Source organism: Dama dama, chromosome 1 (genome assembly GCF_033118175.1).
Source record: "Dama dama isolate Ldn47 chromosome 1, ASM3311817v1, whole genome shotgun sequence".
NCBI classification, from domain to species: domain Eukaryota; kingdom Metazoa; phylum Chordata; class Mammalia; order Artiodactyla; family Cervidae; genus Dama; species Dama dama.
The window spans coordinates 50546321-50564134 of record NC_083681.1 but is presented as its reverse complement, the minus strand read 5'-3'; the positions used below and the strand labels follow the sequence as shown (position 1 = coordinate 50564134).

The 17814-nt window shown below is 37.7% G+C and overlaps 1 protein-coding gene across 4 annotated transcripts in view; it reads right to left on the bottom strand.

Annotated features, from left to right (window-relative positions):
• NUP98 (nucleoporin 98 and 96 precursor) overlaps positions 1–17814 on the bottom strand; it is a 91757-nt gene that overhangs the window by 71432 nt on the left and 2511 nt on the right. For 3 of the 4 annotated variants that reach the window (XM_061149052.1, XM_061149061.1, XM_061149070.1), the window contains exons 2-10: positions 9128–9274; positions 7303–7397; positions 6863–6964; positions 6576–6752; positions 4795–4934; positions 3156–3263; positions 1923–2103; positions 400–560; positions 115–252 (exon numbers count right to left, since the gene is read on the bottom strand). In XM_061149052.1, the coding sequence (XP_061005035.1) occupies positions 115–252; positions 400–560; positions 1923–2103; positions 3156–3263; positions 4795–4934; positions 6576–6752; positions 6863–6964; positions 7303–7397; positions 9128–9189 (1164 nt within the window). In that variant the 5' untranslated portion in view covers positions 9190–9274. The remainder of the gene's footprint in view (positions 1–114; positions 253–399; positions 561–1922; positions 2104–3155; positions 3264–4794; positions 4935–6575; positions 6753–6862; positions 6965–7302; positions 7398–9127; positions 9275–17814) is intronic. The other variant, XM_061149078.1, reaches the window with a different exon arrangement.

The window sequence follows — 17814 nt, the reverse complement described above, 5'->3', positions numbered from 1 at the left end:
ACCGAGTCTTAACCAATGGACCACCAGGAAATTCCCAAAAGACAAATTTTTCTTAGAAATGCCTTTAGCAGCTTTATATACATCTTCAAATTACAGCGAAATGTAAAAACCTACCGAACCAACAGCACCAAATCCAGTATTGGTCTGCCCAAAGAGACTAGCTCCTGTTCCAAATGCTGTCCCAGTGCTGGTGTTTGTAGCTGTCCCAAAAAGACCTCCTGGCTGTGAGGCTTGGGTTACTCCAAATAGACCCTGAAAAAGGTGATCTAGATTACAAGATATCCTAAAATAGTCAGTTCTCTTTAGAATACTGATAATAGCTGCCATTTTTCCAAGTTTATATGACAGATACATAGCAACCTCATTACTTAGTTCTACAGATAAGACCTGTTTCCTTACCATGGTGTTGGTGCTTGGCTGTCCTAGTGTGCTGGTATTACCAAAGGAAAAACCAGTGGTCTGGGTGGTTGTGGGCTGGGCAAATGGTTTGCTGAAGAGGCTGGTAGTTTGATTCTGCTGGCCAAAGAGACCACCAGGATTTGTTCCAAATCCAGTTGTACCTTTCAAGAAAAATAAGAAAAAATAAATGGGAGGGTTGGGGGGGCTGGGCAGAATGCCAAGCCTCATAGTATCTAGTTTCTGCAATAATTTGTTATTGATTACATACCTAAATTACCCTACATTCATTTACTACTCAAACTGGATAACCACTTCATTTTTCATCCTCCTTCACCTACTTCCAGGTTTGGCTCAGACTAATTTCCTACCATAATACTCTGATCTTAAGAACCCAGTCTGGGCTGGGTTTGTGAGCTGACAGCTTTTTGTCTCTTTTACAAAGATAACAGACTACACTTAAAATGTATGTGGGTACTTTAACCTTGCTGGAGTTTTTCTTCAGAACAGGGGCTTTCTCTTTATAGCAATGTATCCAGCATAGGATACAACACAATAGTAGCACTTAATGAATATGTGACTAATCTAAATCAAAGAATACCAAAACTACAAAGAATACAAATGCCACTTAAATATGTATTCATTTGTATATGTATCTCTATCGAAGAATATCTGCTTGTTTCTACAGAGCAAATTGGTGGCTAGAGGTGAAAAAAGATGTTTGGTGATGTACTTTTTGTATTTTTTGAATTTTATATCATATATATGTATTAACTTTCACAAAGGTAATACTTTTATTAAGTAATTTAGTAACCATCCTAGGCTTCCCTCTTTCATATCCCACATCAAATCAATTCATAAATAAATCTCATCAGCTCTACATTCAAACTTGTTTCAGAATCTGACATTTTACCAATCACCACAGCACCCTTCTCTTCAAGTCACCATCACCTTTCATGTGGATAGGGCAACAGCTTTTCTAACTGACTTGTTTCCACCCTTGCCCCCATTCAACATGCTTAATACAGCAGCCTTCAGAATGATCCTTTATTCATAATTATACGCTTTACCTGAACCCTCTAATGGCTTCCAGACTCAATAATTCAAATCTTGACACTGTCCAGACTCAATAATTCAAATCTTGACACTGGCCCACAAAGCCCTATGAAGTTCCTTACATTCTCCAGTACTTCCCCTTGTCCTCTCCTATTTGGCAAAAACTCAGGATTTTTAGACTTCTAGTTTCCTCTGGCTGGAATTCCCCCAGAAATCTGTATAGCTTTATCTTTCATCTTCTTCAGACAAGTCACTGATCAAACTTCACCTATCAGTGAAGCCCTTCTTAACCATATACACTTAATACTATTATTTCTCCCCACCCATACAGACATATCAGGTTATTTCCTATTCTTCAGGACCCCTGAATCATTTTTCTCCATAGCACTTAAACAAAAAATGACAATTATGTATTACTTTTAGTTGTCCATCCCTCCTAAAAAGGGCCCAATATGATGTTAAGTGCTTACTAGTTCCAAAGGCTGTTTTGTTCTGACCGTAAGCAAAGCCTGAATTCGTTGTGGAAGAGCTGAAGAGTCCTGTCGCACTGGAGGTGGCTGGAGAAGACCCAAACAAGCCAGTTGTGGTACCTGCTCCCACCTGGTTCTGTGGGCCTTTCCGGTTGGCCTGATAATCCTCTAAACGAAGCTCCTAGAGTAAGGGAAAACATTTTCCAAATCTATACACAGTCAAAAAAATTATTTAAGAGACTAAGGACTCGAATTTAGTATTCAATTTCTATGTTCAAATAGGAACCAGGATTTAAAAAACAGAAAACTATGGAATGGTTAACTTATTATAATTATAGAAAAATATTTTCAGTGGTGTATAAGGACATTAAAATCCATACCATAATTACCATGAAAACTACAGGGCAAACAACCAACCACATCTTAATTTCAATTTTCTTTTATAGACAATAATACTTTCATTTAGATGATAATCCTATCTACTTACAGCCCAAATGTGAAGATTAGCAGATTAAAAGATGGAAGATACTGAGAAATTCAGAAAACTTAGGAAAAGAAGCAACAAAGTTTAACAGTTCTGTCTCACAAGTTAAGTGTGTTTCTGTATACTCCAAAGAAGCAAGCACAATTTGGGATGCAGAAGACAATCAGAGATGACAGTTAAAATGTACAACAAACAATTACACAGGCAGAATGAACAACCTTATGCAACACGGATAAACCGCACAATCTTGACAGACACACTTAAGAGCACACAAGATCCCATTTACGTACAGTTCAAAAATGGGCAAAACATGGGCAGTCAGGGTAGTGGTTACCTCTGGGAGGGGAGGACTGTGACTTCTGGCAGGGCCAAAGGGGACATTAGGGATGCTGGTAATGATTTGTGTCTTGATTTGGAGCCTGATTACATGGATGATTACATGGATGGATTAGTAAAACTTACTATGCTACATACTTATGAATTTGCATGAGTTTACTAAAAACACATGCATGTGCATACACTGCCCAGAGTAGTATGAGGAACCAATCAGAGTAGACTATTATACTGGTACATACAAGCTGAATATCATCCTTGTTTAAAATAACTGATAAATGATATATTAATTAAAAAAAACTGGTTAATGTTAGTTTTTTACATAAATCCTAAAACATAATCAGAAACATTTAAAAAAGCTGCTCCCTAATAGAATCAAAAGGTTAGGGTGATAATCTTTAATGCATTTTACTGACCTCTAGTGACTTGCTTTCATATTCTTTCATAGCAGTAATACACTGGTGCTTGGTACTGATGTTAGTGCTCACTCCAGCTTTAACCATAGTATCAGTACCAGTTGGAGGCTGCAAAGGAAGATAAAGGTAAATCTGAAAGTCTAAACCAGATGTTTAAGTTCAAGCTTTATAACCCTACTGTCTCAGACACAATTCTTCAACTACTGAACTCTATAACCAATCCCCTAGGTCTTTTACTGAACAAGACAGTTTTAACAGTGCTTGATTAAATACTTTGCATTTCTAATCTCACCTTTTATTAAGATTATTGTGTAAGTCAATCTCAGTAACCGTTATCAAAAATTCAGAGAATAAAAAAACAACAAAAAAACAATCCAGAGATTAATCCCATAACCAAGCCATCCAATTATCTACTAAAATACACTTAATAATATATACATAAAGAAAGCTTTATTCAATTTACCCAATATATACATTTAACCTCTATCTCTTGAGTTCTAAATCCTACTCTGTTCTGAAGTGTCTGCTTTATGACTATTGTTGCATTTAAGAAATATGGAAGCCTGGTTTTTCCTCCTATAAGTTTATGAGGCAAAGGTACTAGTAACTAAAGATTCCTACTTGTAATGTCAGTCTCCTCAATCACTGTACTTTCCAAGAGACAACAGACAATATTTTTCACTATCATTTAACTTTAAATTCAAGATTCTAACTTCAGCAATATGAATTCACTACTTTGCCTAAGAAATTCTTTATTTTCTGGAGTAAATTTTAACAACTTTTTCCAATCCCTATTTTTGCCAGAGATTTCCATTAGGCTAACTGCACTGCCAGCCTATCCTAAGTATCTCCCAAGCAATCACATCAAGTGGTAGTCCATAGATTTTCATAAACAAAATCTTTTATTTCTCTATCCAAATCATTCATTTCTCTATCCAAATTCTCTCAAAAAAGCTGAAGAAAACACTAAACTCTATTGCCTCAATCTGCCATTTCACCAACAAAAATTTTATTTCTAATTGGCACATAGAATACTGAGATATACCATATAGCTCCTTAAAGAGTCCTTACTTTCAGTGATTTTTACAATTTGCCCTATCATTCTTTATTTCTATAAAGAATATCTGACCATTCAAAGGTCAATTATGAACACTGTAAATACAAGTTGAACCTTGTACGAGTTTTTTCCCCTTTTTGGCCATGGAGTGGTTTGCAGAATCTCAGTTCCCTGACCAGGGACTGAACCCAGGCCATGACAGTGAAAACCTGGAATCCTAACCACTAAGCCATCAGGGAACTCCTGATGCTAGCTACTTTAATCACTTTATAAATACAAATTCAACTGGTTTGATTATAATTCAAATATAAACTGTAATCTAGATTTATGTTTCATGATTTTTCCTGTCTTGTTGTTTAGTTGCTAAGTCATACCGGACTCTTTTGAGAACCCACGGACTGTAGCCCACCAGGCTCCTCTGTCCATGGGATTTACAACTATTACCAGATACTGTTCTTAACACATTTCAGGAAGAGTGAGACTAACCTATGCATAACTGGAAAGAGAGGAAACTTTATAATTCATCCTGCAAAAAAATATACAGGAGACAAAAATACTCCACAAAGACTGGAAAATACTTACGTTAAACTTAATAGTAGTCCCAGTAGGAGCAGCTGTAAAACTACTTGGCCCAAAGAGAGAGCCAGATGTGCTACCAAAAGGATTAGAGGTGGTATTTGTAGTTCCAAAAAGTCCCCCACTGCTGGTACTTGTTCCAAAATCTATAAATTAGAAAGAAAAATGGGACGGTAACAGTAGAGAATTTAAGAATCTGTAAGCTATCTTGGAATTGGGCTGTGGCATTAGAACAGCATTACTTTCAAATCTCTCAAGCAAGTACCTTCAAGAGATATTGTGCGTGCGCGCGCACACACACACACACAGAGTCAGTTGTAGGCTCCAAACTCTGAAGTAAAACAAAATCTGAATCGTTTAGTCAGCTAAGTGTCCATAAAGGCCTTCTTGGGCATACTCACACAACAAGCTGAAAGAAACAATACTCTGTTTCATCAAATATTTTATCTCATTTCTCTTGGTAAGACCATAAGCTGAATGAACTTGTCTTCTTGACGATATCACAACATTGAAACATACAAATGGTCCAATTAGGGTAATCAAACATAGGTTAATACAAAATTTCACCCAGAAAAATAATTTAGTAAAATCAGTAGGCATGTTGGTCATCTACAGAAGTAAATCTACTTTTCCAAAAAGCTGAGTTTTAAATAATTACATAACAGAGAATGTAACTGCTATCTAAGGAAGATATTTTTCTAAATATAAAATACTACTTCTGCACTGGGATGACCCAGAGGGATGGGATGGGGAGGGAGCTGGAAGGGGGGTTCAGGATGGGGGACACATGTAAATCCATGGCTGATTCATGTCAATGTATGGCAAAAACCACTACAATATTGTAAAGTAATTAGCCTCCAACTAATAAAAATAAATGGGGAAAAAAAAATACTACTTCTAAAGAAATTATACACATGGTACCAGAAATAGCAGTAAGCAATACAAAGTTATCTGCCAATACAGTAACATCCTAACACCAAGTTAAGAGGAATGTGATTTCTCACAGTCAACTATTTCTTTTCTAAAAACATGTCCTAAAACATAGTTTAAAGTAAACAGGCACATCTCTTTTGAATGAGTATTTGAGAATGCATTTTATACCCTCATGGTTAGGTATTTCAACATCCCCTCAAAGAACTTTCCCTTTATAAAATAATGATAGCTGATTAACTTACTCATTCTGCCATACTAGTGGCAGAACGGCATCAACTCACAGGGGACACCTGTGCTACTAGCAGCGTTTTTGCCTCAAAGAACTGTGTGAAGTATCCCTAGGCCACATTGAGACATAAAATGAAAGAAGCCACCAATTAAATACATTGCCCATGGCTAAGGAATGGAGACATAACTATGTCACATCCAGTACTTATCGTTTCTGCATTAGTCTCTTCAAACCAGAAGTGAAACAAAGGAAGAAGGTGCCCCTGCTGTATATTATGGTTGACTACACACATTCTCCTTGAAATTCTTCCTTCTTGATACCTATGAAGTACTCTGACCTGGCCTTTCATCTTATTCTCTGGTCATTCTGTATCAGGTGCCTCTTCCTCCGCATATTCCTTAAATACCAGTCCTCCTCAGACTTCCATTCATGGAGAGATGTCTATAACCCCTTCCCTTCCCAGCCTATTAAACTTTTCAGTATATTTTGAAGTTTTCCTCTCCCCATGTTTTTGCTGTCTGGTGAGAAGAGGGGGTGGCTGAACACAGGGAAAAGGAGAAGAGAGAACACATTCGATAAGAAAATCAAACTGTTAGAGGCAGAAGGCCAAAGATTTACTACTTACTCCCAAAGCCGGTTGGCTTATTTTGTGCAAAGGCATTGTTTTGGGATGAGAAGAGGCTGGTTCCTGTGCTTGCAGTTCCGAACAAGCTATTTGATGTTCCTGTTGATGTGCCAAACCCAAAGCCAGTGCTTGTGGAGGTAGCTGGCTGGCTAAATGAATTGGTACCAAATAAGCCTCCTGGAGAGATAAAGAGGGGGGAAAAAAAAGAGTTACACAGATTGGAGTCACTAAATGAAATCCTATACCAGATATGAATAAACAAATTGTATTCCAAATAAAATCCCTACCTGGTTTGGTCTGTGAATTTCCAAACAGGCCTCCAGTATTGTTGCTAGAACCAAATGCAGATGTTCCAAACGCCCCTCCACTAGTAGTGCCAAATCCAGTATCTGATAAAACAAATTCCAGAATCAAAATAAAATCTAAACCAGGTCAGTGTTTAAAAAAGAATTTCCTGGTCTGAAAACTTAGTAACAAATTATAACTTTCTGATAAAAGAGCCACTTAATAACAGTAAGTACATTCTATTAAGGATCAGAAAACCAAGAAAACTCAAAATTTATTTCTATTTTTTAGAAAATTTTAACAAGATTTTATCCTGGTCATTTTTCAAGTTATTATAAAGATCAAAGTATAAATTAATTCCTACCTAAAACTATTGGAGTGGATTTGTTCTTAATAACAGCTTAAGATTTCTCTCCCTCATTTGTTATTTTTTAAAACTTACTCTGCCCAAATGTTGAAGTTGTGCCAAAGCCACCAGTGCCACCCCCAAAGGGTGTTCCAAATGACTTATTAAACATCTTCAAAATCTTAAAAAAGCTGAAAAGAAGAAAAAATAATCACTTTTTAAGGACCATAAAATGCAGTGGAATTTTTTTCAGAAAATGTATCATTCTACAAATTTAATTAGGCCTATTCAAACTGTAACACAATGTTCACTCTCGTTCAATATCCTAAAACTTTATATGATAAAACAGACTTTGTAAAACTGAGCTAAATTGAATCAGTACCATAATGTGAAATTAAACCTTATGTCACACCCACAACCATCCCTTTAAAACAATGTTTTTTGACCTTTTTAAAAGGTAAGCCCCCCTTTAATAAAGACATCAGGTCTACTATGCCCTATTTTGGTATGCCCCATGTAGGAAGCTATGCAGAATACTCCTTAAAAATTACAATGACATTTTGTTATCCCAATCTGAGAAGCTAAATTTTTTGTCAGGCTTTATTTTCAACAGTTTGCACTGTAAAACTTTTTCCCTGTATTTTTTGGTATATAAATATTGTAATATTGTTCTTCAAACTATGTACACCCCCTCCTCCCATCTCTAAACCTGAGAGATTCTGGTGCCCTGACATTCTTTTTGAGATTACTTCCTAACATTATTCTCTATGGTCCCCTGCTTACCTATCTTCTAGTACTTTTGGCAATATTACGGAACTTTTGGTCAAAACCTCCACTTCACATGAATGAGCCCCCTAAAATATCCAAACTATGTACATGGTCACTTAATGCATTAGCCAGAGTGAAAGTTTTCCCCCCACTAGATCTGAATGAAAATAAGGTAAAGGTATAGTTTTACAAAGAAGTAAACACTTCCTGCCCCGCCCCGGTCAATAAATTTTCCTTAAATTTAAAACATCTGCTACCACGTACCTGCCAGCAGACAAGAAAATAATGAGTAAAAGTCAAAGTGAAAGTCACTCAGCCATGTCCCACTCTTTGAGACCCCACGGACTATGTAGTCCATGGAATTCTCCAGGCCAGAATACCGGACTGGGTAGCCTTTCCCTTCTCCAGGGGATCTTCCCAACTCAGGGATCAAAGCCAGGTCTCCCATATTGCAGGCAGATTCTTTACCAGCTGAGCCACAAGGGAAGCCTTAAGTAAACTACTTTTAATATTAAAACTCAGAAAATAGACAATCATGCTTGTTTAGATTGCGACAGGTATTATGGCCTTTCTATTATTTACACATAATGAAGCACTTTTTTTCTTCTAGTAAAATCATATGCCTCATTCATATAATAAAATTAAATGTAACATGCTGAGGTGTGCCCACAGTGTTCTGGAGTCCCATTAGCACTTTGGTATTCTAACACCCGCAACACTGTGTGCAACACTGGAAAAGATGAAATAAATACTTTTACAGAAAGCAACATTCTGCCCCCTCTCCATATTCCCCTAGAAAAAAATTTCCAACACTTAGTTCTTTATTCCAACATCCAGGAATTTAATAACTTCTTCAGTTAAACAGAGCTCACTGAAACCAGCAGTTTAAGAGGGCCACATCAGAATTAGATGCAAGTTTTTCAAACTACAACCCCCTATACCCCATTCCAGAAGTCAGAAACCAAAATGTCTAGGATTAGAATGGAGGCATCTGTATTCTGAAAGCCTCCTCAAATGATTCTAATGCATTTCCTTGGAACTGGGGGCTGTACTTCAGGTATTCCATCATTTCTCCTTCAGCAGTAAGATGTAGTTGAATTTTCCTGCCTTTTCAATCTACCAGGTGTCACAAAGTGATGAACTGGACCTTTACCATATCAACTGGTGACTCCCCCTTTCAAGGGAAATAATTCTTGGAAGTACGAAACAGTTCATTCAGAACTGACAGTCGTGCTGGGTCAGATGTCTGGACCAACTCATTTTGATTGTTCTCTCATACTGCAGTCTTGGGTCACAGGCCCTACAGATAAAAGAAATTCACTTTCCTTTATCTGCTGACTAAAATTTTTCACCCATCACCAATAAGGCAAAAACTGAGTTGTAATACCATTATCATGCTAAATCTGCCATTCATTTTCTTATTCAACCCTATAAATAGCAATCTATTCATGTAAATCTGATATCCTCCACAGAGCAGACATGTCAGGACTCAAATCCTCATGTAGAAGATTTGTCAGTTCGGGTTTCAGTGGCACTAGGTTCTTCAGACCAAATCCACAACTTCTAATCATCAAAATTTGATTTCTAATAGTCTTATCCTAAACATACAAACCTAGCATCACACATACACTCCACAAAGGAATTGTAAGTAGTAATAAAATATCCTGAGAAATATCTCACAGTTTATAAGCTCTTACAGGTTATCTCAACAACTCTAAAAGGTGAGGTTATGCCTTACCACCTGTATTTTACAGATGAGGGAACAGGATCAGGTGTTCAACAAGCTTTCCCAAGGCCAAAGAAGGGATAAGCAGTAGCACCCCAGTTTAATCTCCAATTTCCCATGGACACCCTCAATCCTAGGATGGAAGATACTAAGCAACAAGCAAGAACATGTGCAGGGTATTAAGAAAATTCATCTGTTCCAGACTAAAGAAAAAGGCCAATACAGTTTAGACTCTTGGAAAAAAAGCTTCTCACTCAAGCTCAGCCTGTCTTTATGGTTCTGGCAAGAATGAGCTTGGCTTACTCTCAAGTCTGATCATACTGGGATTCTAAGTGTTTTTTAAAAAATTATCCCCATGGAAGCAAACCAAGATTTTACAAACAGCTTCATTATTTTTTATCATGATTGCTAGAAATTAAAGAATAGCTAATATATTAAACCCTTTGCACTTCAAATAAATCAATTTCCTGATTCTGCTATGAAATGTCAGTGACTCAGGAAAAAAAAATGCCCCCCCCAATCCCTGCCCCAACCAAACAACCTACTAATTCATTCTTCAAAACCTAGCTCAGGGACTTTCCTGGTGGCCCAGTGGCTAAGACTCTGTGCTCCCAATGCAGGGGGTCTAGGTCTGATCCCTGGTCAGGGAACTAGAACCCACATGCTGCCCTCGAACCACAACTAGAGAAGCCTGCACACCACAACGAAGACCCAGAGCAGCCTAGATAAATAAATTAAAAAAATAAAAATGTTAAAAAAAAACAAAGAAACACCTAGCCCAAATGTCATCTCTTCTATAAGCTCTTCCTAACTCCCGTTAGTAGTCACTCCTTTGGGCTTCCACAGCACAGTATGATTTATTTACACATATCTATCTTGACTCTTTCTACCATGAACCCTGTGATAACACCAACTACACAGATCTCCCTTGAGGACTGAAGGATTTGTTGTCCCAGCTGCTGAGACGTACTACCAAAAGAAAGCCTTCAGCTGTCAGTCCTCTTCAGAACTGCCTCTAATGAAAAGAGTTGCCTCACCAAGGGTCAGATCCTCTTCAGAGGACCTTTGTCGACAAAGTGATATCTCTGCTCTTTAACATGCTCTCAAAGTCTGTCATAGCTCTTCAGGGGACAGACCATATCTAAAAGCCAGACATCTTTGTTCCAGCTTAGGATAACTCTGAAGAGTGATCTCAGCTTCACAGCCTACATGGACTGGCTGAGGCCTTCATTAAGATACTATCAACGCAGTTTCTCCCTCAGCCCACTCTACTTCTTTCTCTTCTTTCCCACAAGTGGTGATCCCAAGTGCACTCTCTAGTAAAATTCATGCAGGATTATCTCCAATTGAGAGTTGGCTTCACTAAGACATCAACATCTCAACCTCCCCCAATGCAACCCGAAACACACAATGAACTCCAGGAAAGGAACAGTACCATTTGTTTACTATCCCAGAACCTAACAAGCAGTCTGAAACACAGTTGTACTCATTTTCTAAATTAATGGCAATCACCACGAATGTGCTTTTAAAACTCAGTCTGAATGATCAAGTTACTTTAGAAGTAATTTCTAACTTAAAATAAAATTATGCTAGATTAATTCTCACAATGAAAGGAAGCTGTGAAAGCAAAGATTCTTCACAGAATTTTTCATCTAATGAGGTTGCTAAAAGGAAGAGATCACAAAATGGCTGGATACATCCAGCAGACACTTCCTTGGCCTGTATACATATACATATACATGTATGTATGTGTGTGTGTGTGTATATATATGGTATATTATACACACACATATGTATTTTAAAATGTTTATGTGTATGTTTATATTATCTTAAACCAGCTGATAACATTTAAAATAGGGATATATTATCATTGTCATGTGGCAGTGGATGAGAGGGGAGTTTGGAAGAAAATGGACACGTGTATGTACCGCTGAGTCCCTTCGCTGTTCACCTGAAACTATCACAACATTGTTAATCAGCTACACCCAATAGAGAATGTTTTTGGTGTGAAAAAAAATTAAAAATATTGCAAAAACAAGAATGGGTCATTTGTGTACCTCTCCTATCTGGCCTTAACACCAAGCTCAGTTTCCCTCATATAATAAACACATAATAAATGTACTTGTCAGTTTATCATGGAATGATGTCATCAACCTTAAATTACTCGACTAAAGTAGTGAATCAGGGCACTCAGCTAAGTATGTACCCAGGATATGGTGTATCAACAATAAGGCATCATCAAAACATTTGAACAAAGTTACCCTAAAGGAATTATTTCAAGTAAAAGATGTTCAATGAAAAAAAGGAAGTTGCAAAAAGATACAACTGGCAGATTCTTTATGTAAAATAGAAAAGATAACACAATTATTTATGGATATATATATATATATATATATATATATATATATAGTAAAAGTAAGACTAGTAAAACACATGAAGGTGGTTACCTCTGGAGAGAAGAAGGGAAATAAGACATGGGGCAGAGAATTCAGAGGATCCAAACTTTTCGATAATGTTTACTTCCTCTATTAACAATAACAAATGAAAAAAAAAACAACAACAACAAATGATCTAGAGGATGCAGGTATTTATATTAACTCTATTTCCATTTAAAAAATCTATTCAAAAAAGAAAAAGAAGTAATCCAAGTGACTGAAAGGTGTAGAACTTCTAAATTCATTCACGTTTAAAGGCAAAGCACATATTCAAGTCTTTATCCTTTCAAATATATTAACCTGACCCAAACTGAAATCCTCCTAAACACTAGCTAAAATTTGACTTCTTACTGTGTCCCAAGTGCAGTTCTAAGTGTTTTTTTAAATGAATTATCTCTTATAAACATCCCCCAAAATCCAATGAAATAGGTGTTTTTAATCCCTATTTTACAAACGGTGAAACTGAGACAGAAATAACTTGCCCCAAATCACAAAGCTATTATTAACTCCAGAAGCTATGCTCTGAGACTCTTTAGAGTCCAGACTGCCTTAAGAAAGAACACTGACAACCAAAGGGAAATGACTTTGCACTCATTGCAAATAGGGAACCTATGAGACCAAAATTTGGCAGTATTGATACAGCACCATTAGAAGAAAGAGACACTTCTCTGGCAAATATGGGAGATCTAGTCACTAGGAAGGTATTCTCTCTTGTGGATAAACAATTTATAAGACATTGCCATGATCTCGATGAACTTTCCTACAAAGATGAACCACTTGCTTTAAGGATGAACTGACTTATTTTCATTGCAATGTCTCTCTTTTTGGTATATAAGATGTACTTAGAAAGAATAAATAAAAATGCAATAGTACTATATGGAAAGAGACAATGTCCTTAAATTTACTCTGTTCTCTGTTCAATCTTCTCAGTAATAATTCAGACTGTCAGATACAAGAAAGAGGTAGCCTTAGTAACATGTAACAGTAGTCCAGTAACACTGTCCCAACTTAAAGCTCAATTAACTGACGTCCAGTTGTGAGCTTTGTGAACTCTGGGTATGACAACAAAACTCAGTTTTCTTCCAGAAAAGTGGTGGACAGACCCTGAAACATGGTAACACCCAGTCAACTGCCAACTTTAAGTGCTATCTGAATGACTAAGCAAGTTTGCTGCTCTCTGACAACAGAAAATTACACAAATGGCAAGTAATTTTTTCTTTCCGCTTCACTGAGTTCCTTTGTATCAAACTCAGTAAAGAGCAAAAACAATATTTGTTAGATGAATGGATTAGTATAGTACTTTAGTTTACAAAGTACTTTTTCATACAGTCTCTCATCTTCACAGAAGTACTAAAAAAAACAGAAATTATCATCCACAGAAAATTGAATGACTGATAATTTTTGCCTTGGGTGGGACAGGAAGGATGCGAGTTGGTAAGAACTTCAGGTAAAACAGATTGGCTTAATCACCTAGTAACATATCCCAGCAAAACCACCCACTGCTGCTGCTGCTGCTAAGTCGCTTCAGTCGTGTCCGACTCTGTGTAATCCCACAGACGGCAGCCCACCAGGCTCCCCAGTCCCTGGGATTCTCCAGGCAAGAACACTGGAGTGGGTTGCCATTTCCTTCTCCAATGCATGAAAGTGAAAAGCGAAAGTGAAGTCCCTCAGTAGGGTTTGACTCATAGCAACTCCATGGACTGCAGCCTACCAGGCTCCTCCATCCATGGGGTTTTCCAGGCAAGAGTACTGGAGTGGGTTGCCATTGCCTTCTCCCAAACCACCCACTATTCTCTTGTTTTACAATCTCCTTGTGACTGATCCCCAGATCAAGCCATACCCTTTGCTGTTGTTGTTTTTAGTCAGTCGTGTCCGACTCTTTTGTGACCCCACGGACTGCAGCCCATCAGGCGCCTCTGTTCAGGGGATTTCCTAGGCAAGAATACTGGAATGGCTCGCCATTTCCTTCTCTGTACCTTTTATTATAACACTCATTTTCTCTCTAAAAACTATGTCCCCTTCTCTTTCTAAAAATTGCTACTCAAGCCTCACCTGCCTCAACATGACAGTCCCAGATTACACCCTTCAGACTCCTATCAGTATAAAAATATTTCCCCTTCCCCTCCCCCTTTCCAACCCTGATTACATAAACTAATGCCTCCCAGCTGTTTTTAGTTATGCAATATATTTGCTGTCATACCTGCTGCTTGAGTGTGTAAGCTGTTTGTTGCCCTAGTAAAAATTATCGTAATTTCCCTCAATTTCTCCCATTAGTGTATAAAATTAATTTAAAATAATCCAGAGTACCTAATACAGCTCCTTCCTCATAGTGCTGAGTAGCATTTTTCATCCCCTTAACAACTCATTTTACAAACTGAAGTAGTGAAGAGTACATTAGTCTTAGAGACAAATATTTAAAACTCTCTGCCATTTAGTATGTTTGCAATTCTCTGTGAATCTAAAATTAAGTCAAAATAAAAAGGTAAAGAAGGAATAAAAAACCGCAGCTACTTGCTACTGTGTAACTGTAGTTATGATATTCAACCTCAGATCTCAATTTCTAATACCTGAATGGTAGGGATTATACAGCCTACGCCAAAGGATTGTTAGAACAAAGATGCCTCAAACTAGAGCTCCTCAAGAGCAGATATCAGTTTAGTTTTACAATATTTTATTTTTTTTAGTTTTACAATATTTTAAATTAGAAAATCAATCACTCTAAACTTAGATTGATCAGTGCCAAGCCAGAACTCCAAACATAATAAGACTTATTTCCCAACACTGTTGGTGTCACCTACTGACCATTTAAAACAACCGTGAAGCACCACAGCAAAAAACGAAAACAATTACCCCCCCAAACAATATACTGAGGGCACTCTGATTATTCACTCACTTCTGCTCATCTCACATTTGCCAGCCTTTCTAACTACTCACATTAATATAAAAATTTTATGTATTTATCTTCGGCCATGCTGGGTCTTTGTTGCTGCCCAAGAGTTTTCTCTAGTTGCAGTGTACGGGGCTCTCTTCTCATTGCAGTGGTTTCTCTTGTTGCAGAGCTGCAGAGCATGGGCTCTACGGTATAAGGGCTCAGTGGCTGTGGCTAAGGGCTTAGCTGCTCCACAGCATGTGGAATCTTCCTAGACCAAGAATCGAATCTGGTGTCCCCTACACTGGCAGGTGGATTCTTAACCCCTGGATCACCAGGGAAATCCTCACATTTTTTTAATTTACAAAACCATTTGCCTATTTCTTAAGTTTATTCCATCTAGCAAGGTTAGGTGTGCAGACACTAGTAGTCTTTGTGTAAAAGAAGTACATGGAAGTAGTCTAAACAAAGGTGTGAAGTAATGAGTGATTCTGATACATACTCATGAAGGATGAAGTGTTTTCTTCCTGAACAGGCTAATTCAGGCAATTATATTCCCCTTCATCAGAAGTGCCATCCATAAAAACAGACGGCACAAAAGCTGCTCTAGTGAAGTAAAGCGGGATGGGGACACAACAGAACCTCATCAGTGAACACTTTCAAAGAAGCTTATGGCTGTATGAACCAAGTGTGAAAAATCACTGTCTTAGATTAGTGGTTCTCAAGGCTCCTAGAAGTCCCCAAAACCTTTTTCAGGGGGCCCATGAAGTAAAAGCTACTTTTATAATAATCCTAAGACATTATTTGTCTTTTTGAAAAAACTGTGCTGGGATGTCCCTAGTGGTCCAGTGGTTAAGACTCTGTGCTGATTATGCAGGGGGTGCAGATTTGATCCCTGGACAAGGAACTAAAATCCCACATGCCCCATGGCCAAAAGATAAAAAAAAAATAAAAAAAAAACTGTGCTGACCTCTGCACCTAATGGTATATAAAACTGCTAGAACCAAACACAAAACAAAACAATGGCCCCAAACTGTAGAGTCACTGGATTCTTCACTGCCACTCACTCACAGCACACATAAAAATCTACTTTCACTTGAATGTCCTTGATAGAACAGTAAATTATTTACTGTATTAACTCAACATTTCAGGGCACATCTTTTCAATATTGTGTGTGATTATTCTGGGAGATGAAGTGGGAAATACTCAAAAGCACTTCTACATGTTAAACTACAAGGGCTGCCCCAACAAAACAAAGTTGAGTGAATACAAAGCGGAACCAACAGATTTTCCTTCATGGAACACAATTTCCATTTCAAAGAATAAATGAGAAACTATGTTTACTAAGATTTGAAGCAAAAATTGGAATCTTGAAAACCTGTGTACACCACTACGAGCTTGTTAGCTTCCCAATTTTTAAAAGACTTACCTGATGAAATGTGTGGAAATATGAGCAACCGTAAATCTGTCAACATTTGCAAGAGCTGCATGACTCAGTGAATCAATGATTCCCCTGTTGGTGCTTAGTCCCTAAGTCATATCTGACACTTGCAATTCCATGGACTGTAACCTTCCAGTCTCCTCTGTCCATGAGATTTCCCAGGTAAGAATACTAGAGTGGGTTGCCATTTCCTTCTCCAAGGGACATTCCTGACCCAGGATTGAACCCACATCTCCTGCATTGGCAGGCAGATTCTTTACCACTGAGCCACCTGGGAAGCCCAATAATTCCTAATGACCAATATGTGATATCATAAAATCATGCTCAGGTAAACACCCATTCAAAGTGCAAGACAGACCAATGAATTTTAACATGAACATTGTACACAAGTTCAGCGATACGGTTTCAGGTTTGAGTGTACTGTCAAAGGAGAAATCTACAATTATGTGAAAAGGTTATTAAAGCACTTCCAGGGAAGACCACCAGGACTTCCCTGATGGTCCAATGGTTAAGACTCCATGCTCCCAAAGTAGGGGGCACAGGTTTGATCCCTGGTCAGGGAGCTAAGGTCCCACAGGCCACCCAGTGCAGCCAATAAATAAATAAAATAATAAACCATTCCTCCCTTTTCCAATTACCATGTATCTGTATGAGGCTGAACTTCCTTCACATACTTCAACTAAAATAACATACCAACCATCTGAATGCATAAAGTCTGCAAACTCAGTGGTCTTCTGTTAAGCCAGACATTAAAAAGATTTGCAAAAATGCAAAACAATGCCACTTTTATCACTAAATTTTTTAGTACCTTTCCTAAAGTTGTTATTTATATTAGCAAAATAATTTATTATTTAAATAAATCTTTTCAAAATTGGTCTGTTTCTAGTAAATATTAAGCCACATAAACAAAACCTGTTCGGCGTCTGCAATGATTAAAGCATAAAGTAGTTCCAAGACCTCAAACTTGAACTGTTAGAGCCCCCTTCTAATCATCCGACTCCAGTTCCACATTTTTCCAACTCACCCTACTACCTCCCAGCTTCAGTCTTAGGACCAGATATAGCATCCCATTTAATTGTATCAATTCAAGTACAAGCTCTTTTGCCTTCTTCCACAAAAAATGAAATAAATATTGCTCTATTTACCCAATGACCTATCCCCTTTCAAACAGGACTCTCTAATTTCTCCTATCCCAGAGAAAGGGAGGCTACCACAGACATGAAGAGAAACTAAAGAAAGCAACTCTAGTACTGTTTTCAGCTTCTCATCCCAGATTTTGACAATTTAAGGGTTTTCAAGGATATCTTAACCAAATGCAACTTATTAGCTAACTCCACAAACATAGACAAAGTATGATAAAGGTAAGATT